Raw genomic sequence first — 10000 nt, 5'->3', positions numbered from 1 at the left:
AACGATCTGTAAAAGTACGATAATCGACGATAGCAATTTGTCTAACTGTTATTTTTATTATTCGTACATACGTATCTACGATAATTCGTTCTAGCTGACATTTCCTTTTTCTATCTTTTCTTTCTTTCTTTTTTTACAAAATAATTGCCGTTGACGAACGATCGAGCTATCGCGACGCAAAGGTGCTGTGTTCTCGTTTTATTTATTTCTCAATGTGTTAAAAAGTAGTCCATTGGATTTATTTGGCGTTTGCTTTTTTCGTTCGTCACGATATTCGTCGGCATTTTTGAACGGCATCGATCAGATCGGAACACGAGTACGATATCGAAACCACGGCAGGAAATGGCTGAGGACACAACCCGTATCGTTTTCTTTATCGAAGAAACGATATTTTTTCTTGGGACCAACCTAATGCCCTACGTCGTTGCCAGCTCGAAACTAGGAAAGGTAGGAACCGACGAATAGGATCTTTCGTTGCGAACGCGATAAGGCTTTCAACGTTAGCACCCGTATAGTATATATCTGCTAACGAGCACCTACATACTTTCTCTCTTCTACGTCTTGAATCATAATTTATGCTTCAACGAATTTATAGGAATATCGGGAACGTGATTTTCGAGTAGATAACTTACTTACGTAGAAAGTAAGTGAGTAAGTATTAACGTATATAAAATTTTGTTTACCATATAGAAAATGAATTATTTTTTCTATCTATGTTATAATAAACGTTAGTCCGAAAAGTTTCCTTCGTTAAAATTATAATTACAGAGCATCGTCGATTTACCTCGACGTTTAATATTTATTATCGATATAATATTAAAGGGAGGAAGTGCTTGGTCGTAGAAAGAAAATAAAAGAGGAAGAAAAGAAGAAGGAAAGGGAAAAAAGAAGAAGAAGAAGAAAATGAAAAAAAGAGAACTAAAGAGGACGGGATGAAAATATAAAAAGTATCGTTACATTTTATGTACGCACGTAACTATGGCTCCTCGACATTATGCAATGCTTTTTTCTCCCGTACGAAGAATATCTTCATCCGATGCAAGCGGTTTACGAGCAATTTAAAGTTAGGCAAGTCGGTATGTATACTAAACATGTCACGCGAGACGCGACAACTCTCGTTTCCCTTTTTAATATCTGTTAAAATAAACTACCGACAAATTTGACACCGTTTCTATTCATACAATAACAATATGTACATTTTTATACGGTTAAACAAATCTTTTATACCGTTTCATTAATACAAACAAAAACGTGAGAATCTCTTTCCGTGAGTTTTCTCCGATTGCATTAAACATAACTCTGATATTTGACGCGATAGCTTGAACTTTTTCATTCCAAACGATTCATTTCAATTTCGATCAGTATCGTTTCGAAACACGCATATTCGTGCTAAAATTCCACGATTTCATATTTCGCAGGAGACATGAAAGAATTTAGCACCTGTTCTCGATTAAACCGACTGATCTTGAATATTCGCTTTCTTCGTAGTAAGAGTTAGGTCGAGTAAGAGGTACGTTAGATCGAAGTATCTAGGCTATTTCTTTGCTCTTTGCAACGAAGCGTATCGTAATAAAAGGGCACCAACGAGAATATCTAGTTCGGTTCGTCGCCGGTAGTGTCTGTTGAGCGATGTCGTCGCATTGCGCGTCGACGTGACGCAATATACATGCTAATATGATACCTCACACTCGACCCTCGAGATAGAGACCTCTGGAAAATGTTGATCGACCGTGTGTGTGTCCCTTTCTATCTCTTTCTATCTTTCTCTTTTTCTCTTTCTCTCTTTCTCTCGTTCTCCGTCTTTCATCCTTTCTTCTTTGATTCATCGTCGAGCTTGTATCAACCGTTTTAAGGGACCGAAGCTCGATGAAATTCGGTCGAAGCCAAAACATTCGAAACGGAAAAGTTCTCGAAAGGACTGCTTTCCGAAAGACCGCTAACTCTCCATCATCCAATTCCCTGATTCCCTATTATTCACTGATTAGTTCCTCCCTGTTCCACGTTTCGAATAATCTATTTGATTCGATCGCCGTATTGGATCACAGGCGAATGGCTACGAGTGTCGATAACATGACTATCGGCGTGAACTCGAGCGTGCAAATCGTCCTGATAAAAGCTTAGAGATGACAGAATTCCAAACAATTCCGAGCCTGATCATTACAGCCTTTTTCGAAGCGTGAACGCAAAAAAAAAACGATCACGCGTCTACGTCCGAAATAATGACAGAGAAAGAGAGAGAGAGAGAGAGAGAGAGAGAGAGAGAGAGAGAGAGAGAGAGAGAGAGAGAGAGAGAGAGAGAGAGAGAGAGAAAATCCATCGATATTCTTTAAAAGAGAACAAAAAAAAAAAGAGAGAGAGAAAAAAAAGAAAAAGAATTTATTTACGTGGGTGAGATAGAAATATTTCCAAAATACATATATACACGTATTATGTTTGTATAAATATCTATTTACGGATATATAAATAGGGAGATATAAACATAATTGCATATCCGTATAATATGCGAATTGATATATTGATAATAAATAGGTAAAGTGAGTGAAATAGAGAGAAAGAGAGAGAGAGAGAGAGAGACAGAAAATAAATATACAAATCTATTTATATATAGATCTATGTATAATATCGGGGTGCGATTTGGATATAAATATATATCTATGCGGAGTACGAACGTGTGTATGCAAACTGCATCAATATCTGCTAAAGGAAAAATTGTCAGAAGGATTGGCAGCCGATGTAACCGCCAATATTATTTTCGATCACGTAGAAATTGCATGGTGAGTCTCACCCCACTAAAACCTATCAACACCATTGGACTATCTAAAAAATCATTACGTAGCATTTTTCCAAACCTTCGTGATATTTCGATTTCACGACAACGTTTTATCTGACTGTCGCACTGTCGTTCAATTTTATTTTTATCAATCAAGATTATCGCTTGGGAAACGCTTTCTCTTGTTTCTTTTATTTTGATCGTTTTCTATTTTGTCAAAGTAAATAACGTGTGTGTGTGTGTGTGTGTGTTGTTTACATATAAATCTTACTCAACGATTATCATTTCTATTCGAAGATATTCATGATCGACAGATGGTAAACTTTAGCAAGAAGTGGATCCGATAGAATGGGAAATAACGTGTCGAGTTAGCAAAGTGACGTTTAGTGCCATGTTTCACGCTAGAGTCGAACTAAACGTACCGCGCAAAACCAAATGGAATGGGAAACATCGATTTAAACGTGAGCAACCGATCAGAAATCCGCGATATCAACGACTGGTTTATACATCAATGGTGTTTACTCGCTAATTTGCACGTGACTTTACAAAAGAGAAGAGAAAGAGAAAGAGAGACAAATAGAATTATTTAATACGTGTAACATACCATCGACATATGCAACAATTTATCGAGATTACGTAAGAACGAATATTAATATAGTAAAATACGTATTAGCAATAGTAATAATAATAACAACAACAACAACAACAACAACAATAATAATAATAATAATAATAATAATAATAATAATAATGTCAATTTTAATAAAAAAAACTAATATAGTCGTAACATATAACTCATTTCGAGTTATCTCTGATTTACATAGAAATGCGAATCGAAAATTTTTAATTAGCCATAACAATAATTCGTATCCATAACTTTTGCAAGAATATATAATATAATTAATAATATATGAAAATGGAGATAAACGAATATAAGAATGACGAGAAAAAGATAGATATATACGTTCAAGTAATCTCTGATATTACGTTTACAGATGCCACGTATTGACGATAAAATTTTTCAATGTAATCAAATAAATCGAAAATCTTTTACGGATTGCGCGCATACAATCGAAACTTTAGAGAATTCACAGAACGACCAAGTACGTTCGGCGTTCACCTTAATAAAGGGACAAAATTCATTAGAGCTTACGTTTAATCGCTATTCGAAGGATCGATCGCGCGGTTATTCGGCATCCGGATAATGGAGCTTCCGTCGTGTTCGGACCGAATTCCTATCGCGGCTTTAAACTCCGTACATTCGGAGTTTCGAAGGTTTAGCTTAGCCATTCGGCAATCGCAATGTATTCAGAGAGCAACGAACCTATGAACTTGGAATCCGCGAAGTAAGTTCGAGCTAAGCGATAAATACGAGTTCTCTCTCGATTTTGCATCGACATGTACTTCTCGTCGTTCGCCGTTTACCAAAGTCCATCGACGTCTAAATTAAAAGCTATGTATACTCTCTTTCTAAGCTTTTAGCGCGCTACTCCATTTTCTAAGGGATGAAACCCAAATGAAAATGTTCCGGAGCTGTTCTCTACCGAAAGCATTTACCTACCTATAATGATTTGTTTCTTTTCTTTTTTTTTTTTTTTATTCTTTTTGGTTCGTTTGTTCGTTTGTTCCTTTTTGGTTCTTCTTCTTCTTCTTCTTTTTTCTTTTTTTTTTTTTTATATCAAAGCAATCACGAGTACTCGTCCTTTTATTCAACAAACAAGACAATCTTATGGATAATGGCATCGTCGTAAATGAAAACGATTTATTTATTTGGTCGTATATGTTATGTATGATCTAATGTAAACTTAACTTACGATATTACTCAGGATAATCGTATTTCTACCTTCAATATACATAATACGTATCAACGGGGGAATCCATACATACGTATAGAGGTAGAGATAACTGTGATATCGAATAATTGATAAGACTCACTGTAATCCCAGTAATCAGCCGCACCCGCTGTAGGCAGCACCGTACTCCATGCTTCTATGCGAAAACAGAAAAAGGGAAAGGAGGAAGGTAAAAAAACTGAACCATGCTTGTTTCTTTGACAAACAAACAAACAAACAAACAAACAAAATATATATATATATATACATATATGAAACACGAAAATCTTTTAATAAAACTAATGTATGTACAACTATGTAAATACGTGAGTTTCTGCATGTCATTGTCCGTCCGTCCATCCGTCCATCTGTCTGTTCGTTGGTTTGTCCTTAATACGTCCTCGTCGTTTGAAAGTCGACTTTAAAGTCATGAGAATGAAAGAAACAAAGAGTGAGAGCGAGAAAAAACAGAGAAAAAGAGAGAGGAAAATAGAGGCACGCATAAGCAAACAGAAAAAGAAAGATATAAGCGAAAAGAACATCTCATGTTGCACGCATAAACACGAGATAAAAAGAAAGAGCGAGACAGAGAGAGAGAGAGAGAGAGAGAGAAAGAGAGAGAGAGAGAGAGAGAGAGAGAGAGAGAGAGAGAAAGAGGGAAAAATCGTATGTATATAAGTACATCCTACAAAACGTAAAACGTTTATATAATTCTAAAGCTGTAAGAAGAAACTTATTTATTATATATGTATGTATGTATATACAAAGAAAGAGAGAGAGAGAGAGAGAAGTGTGGGGTGTGAGGGAGTAAAGAGAGGTAACGCAAAACGTACCCTGGGGATTACGGAGGACGCGTAACTATTTGTTTGAAAATTAACTTGCTGTGTGGTATGAGAGAAGAGATAAGAGGAGAAGAAGAAGAAGAAGAAGAAGAAGAAGAAGAGATTAGATATACGAAGAACATATCTCGTATTCTAGCGATACGATAGTACAAAGTAGAGAAATAGAGAAATGCATAACATAGATAGATAGATAGAAACGTAGCTAAATAATAGTTCTAAACGTACCTGAATACATCAAAAGTGGTATAAACGAGAGAACGTAGATAATAACGTACGATAGGATCGAGAGATAACGACAAATTGTTCGAATGTGCGTTCCTTTTCCTTCCTATATAGATATATATATATATACATATATATATGTATATTATATACATATATATGTATGTATGTATGTATGTATGTACATAGGTATATATAAATAGGCTAGGAACATCCATATATAATCGTTTCCGAGAGACTTGGAACGATTTTCTCGGTAAGCTTTCCAAGGGAAACGATCGAGTTATCGCATATATGCGTTTCGTGCGAAAACAATAATCTCATATCGTGCAGGAAAGCCGAGCAGCAACCAAGCCGCAACCCTCTCGAGCGTAAAGCCAACTACCACCCTTCATGCATTTCTCACTGTGCTTTTTATGCTCTCTTTCTCTCTCTATTTCTCTCTTTTTCTTTCTTTCTTTCTTTCTTTCTTTCTTTCTTTCTTTCTTTCTTTTTCTCTCTCTTCCTGCCTCTCTCTTTCTCTTAACTCATGTAGGGATGGATTTTCACAACATTTTTTTCTCATCCGTACTCATCGTTAGGGGATGTTAACTACGTTAACCGTGTTAGGAAACTTGACTTCGAATTGGAGAAAGAGAGATAAAGGGAGACAGAAATAGAGGAGATAGAGAAAGAGAGAGATTGTTTTATATATATATATATATATATATATATATATATATATATATATATATATATACACACATATATATATGTATGAACATAGATGAATATATATATATATATATATATATATATATATATATATATAGACGTTAACGTATACATTCATTTCACGTGAGATGAAGAAAGAAGGTAATAAAAACGTTGATGCGTTCATCGCCAACACGAAATTAAAACTCCGACGAAATTTATTCGTATCCAGTAACTCTCCCTCCGTATCTAACGGATGAACTCGTGGGTTTTTCGTAATGAAAACTAAATCCTAAAGATAGTAGTAAAATTCTGTTTGTAAGTAAATTGAAGGGAAGTATGTATGCATGCAGGTTGAAATATAAATTTTATGAAGGACGTATGAAAATCAAATTTTTCTTTATCGTCTCACGGGATTTTTTTCTTTCTTCTGTTCTTCCTCTTTCTTGTTCTTTTTCTGTTTTTTTTTTTTTCTTTTTTTATCATCCTCTGTTTCTTTCTTTCTTTCTTTCTTTCTTTCTTTCTCTCTTTCTTTCTTATTTTCGTTTTCTTAATAAGCTTTTTTAATAATCATTATTTTTATCACTGTTCATGCAACTGTACAATTTATTGTATCCGTTATCAGTTGTTGCAATATCCCCATAAATCGTATTATCATTTACTCAAATCATTATCCAAGAATTATATTCATCGCTACGGGCCTCTTTTCATACGTTAAGATGTAATAATAATCTCTTTTTTGCCTTTTCCTGTTTCTACACGAATATACCATTTTCTCTTTTTAATTAAAAATAATAAAGGCTCTTGGTCTATTTCAACATGGATATACTTTTTCGTAACGTTCGTGTTCGTGTGAGTTAGTGTTTAAGTATGTATGTCAACATTGGAATGTCGAATATTTGTATCTTATCGATTAAAATTAAAATGTATCTAAAACTGTTGTATTATTTATGTTTTTAAGAATATAAAAATTCGTTCAAAAAAGTAGAATGAAATTAATAATATAAAAAGAGTACTTCGACATTACATTTCTTCTAATTAAATATTTTATATTCATGATCTCCATTAATAACTCTACTATGATATACATAAGACTTCGTATAATATAATGTAAGAGATACGTGAAAGAGAAAAAAATAAATAAATAAAAAAAAAAAAAAAAAATTGGAACAAAGAAAATTAAGAGAGTATTACTATTGGTAACTACTATATTATTGGTTCTCACTTTACACACACACATAACTTTCTAATTTCTTTTTGAATGGTGGATAGCAAAATCGTTCGCGAAGTAAACACAAGAAAAGAACAAAAAGGATAGATTGGAAAGTTTCGCGAGTCGCATGCTAGTCGTCGTAAGCACGAAATGGGTCAGCAATGAACTCTCACGAGGGTGGAAGTAAAAAGACAAGGGGTGGTAGGTAACCGAGGCCGTTGTAACGCGGAGGCCGATGCTCGCATTCCACATTTGCTTCGTGTCGTCCACCTGCATAGTCGAGATCTTCCACGTGCCATTTCCATCCCATTTACATAACTGTGCCTATCTAGAAATCGTTTCTCTTTGGAATACTAATAATCGATATATATACACACACACACACACACACACACACACATATATATATATATAATTTTCATCAAACGCGTAAATCGTATCATATATTCAGTATGAATATTTCGATGGAAATTATTACAAATTTCGCGTTATCTAATTGTTACATAATTTAATCAAATAAATATTCCAACTAAGGAATAAATAGAAAGACCAGTTAAATTTATTTTACGGTCTAATAAAACGTTCGCGTATTTTTATATAAATCCAAAATGTGATATACCGTCTATTATTTCACGAATGATCTTTTTTCATCGGTATAAAATGAAATTAGATGCCATGAGAAATTAACAATTCACACTTTTCGCGGGTGATAGAATCGCGAGATAAATTGAATAATAAATCAAAGGACGACGTAAAGAAACATTTTATAGGAATAAAACAATATTTAATAGAGATAAGAATAATAATAATAATGACAATAATAATAATAATAATAATAATAATAATAATAATAATAATAATAATAATAATAAAACAAACAAAATTGATTAGCAATTAACATTGAAATTGCTACGTCAAAAAGATTTTCAAACAACGAGTATCAAAGAGAATATCGTTTCTTTCATTGAAGTCGGTTCTTCGCGCTTTTTAGTCGCTAGGTTTAATAGCCTCGAGCAGACGGCAATTAGTAGTAAAAGAGCGAACGAGAAAGAACAATGGAAGATGCGACGACGATGACGACAACGACGACGATGACGATGACGACGACGATGACGACGATGACGACGATGACGACGATGACGACGAGAACAACGTGATTTGAGCGAGTTGCAAAATTTGCAGCTCCGATCGAACATACTTTTCTTTGTGAATATATTCGTGGCAAGTAGTCGTAGTCGTTGTAGTCGTCGTTGTAGTAGTAGTAGTAGTCGTCGTCGTCGTCGTCGTCGTCGTCGTCGTTGTCGTCGTCGTCGTTCGTCTTCTCTCTTCCGCATCGAGACGGCAGTTTTGCACGAAAACGTACTCGAGGTCGACGTCGTTGGAAACGTAGGTACGCGAAAGGAAAGCTTTTACCCTTTATTCAACGTGCGTGTTTTACGAGCCATTCGCGACGCTCGTTAAAATGCCGGCTCTTGCCTTTTATTTGCGTTGCGTTAGCACGGTTAACCCTTTCTTTTTTTTATCTCTCTCTCTTTTTTTATCTCTCTCTTTCCATCTATCTATCTATTTGTCTGTCTGTCTGTCTGTCTGTCTGTCTGTCTGTCTGTCTGTCTTTCTCTCTTTCAATTTTTCCCCTTCTTTTCTTTTTTTATTTCCTTTCATTTTCTTTTCTTTTTCTTTTGTGTTTTTTCCTTTCTTTTTTTTTTTTCTTTTTTCTTTTTTATTAACCTACTTTGTTCTTCACTTTTCAAAGTTAGTATATCGATATTCAAAGGGAAATTAATCGTACCGTATCAAGATTCCTTGATGGATAAAATAATCCTGTTTCGCACGATAATAAACTCAAACTAGATTGGTCTTGTCTGATCATCCGTGGTCTCGTTTATAAAGCTTTCCTTCCAATCCCTTTAATTCATCCTCTTTCTCTCTCTCTCTCTCTCTCTCTCTCTCTCTCTCTCTCTCTCTCTCTCTCTCTCTCTCTTGATTTCTTTGATAGCTATAAGTTGTATACCTCCTACGAGACCGATTAAATATATTACATTTTCACGTTTTACTGAACAATCAGTTTAGATCAATATATATACACACATGTGTGGGTCTGTGTTGGTTGTAGAAAAATTCCCACTTAAAGAATTACAAGATTACCATAGTACATTTTAACGCAAATAATAAATATTTTTATAAGTATAATACATTTTTGCCCTAGTTCCAACACACCTACATTGTTTTACAATAGTCTTCAATTCTTTGTTGAATTTCTATGAGATCCCAACGGACTGATTATTCCGACCGTAATAAATTTTACGTATCCTTTCACATCGTAGCTTCGTTTCCAGTACTTCTTCTCTTTTCTATCTACATAGGTAGCACATTCATCCTTTTTCCTCTCTCTCTCTCTCTCTCTCTCTCTCTCTCTCTCTCTCTCTCT

General features: G+C 34.6%; 1 protein-coding gene across 11 annotated transcripts in view; it reads right to left on the bottom strand.

Annotated features, from left to right (window-relative positions):
• LOC122631075 (neurexin-1) overlaps positions 1-10000 on the bottom strand; it is a 289963-nt gene that overhangs the window by 135365 nt on the left and 144598 nt on the right. For 9 of the 11 annotated variants that reach the window (XM_043816311.1, XM_043816303.1, XM_043816302.1 and 6 more), the window contains one exon: positions 4706-4759. The exons of 1 other annotated variant lie outside the window; for it this stretch is intronic. In XM_043816311.1, the coding sequence (XP_043672246.1) occupies positions 4706-4759 (54 nt within the window). The remainder of the gene's footprint in view (positions 1-4705; positions 4760-10000) is intronic. One more of the 11 variants, XM_043816306.1, reaches the window with a different exon arrangement.

The sequence above is a fragment of the Vespula pensylvanica genome, chromosome 8 (genome assembly GCF_014466175.1).
Source record: "Vespula pensylvanica isolate Volc-1 chromosome 8, ASM1446617v1, whole genome shotgun sequence".
NCBI classification, from domain to species: domain Eukaryota; kingdom Metazoa; phylum Arthropoda; class Insecta; order Hymenoptera; family Vespidae; genus Vespula; species Vespula pensylvanica.
The sequence above is the reverse complement of the archived record's forward strand: the minus strand, read 5'-3'. Positions and strand labels throughout refer to the sequence as shown.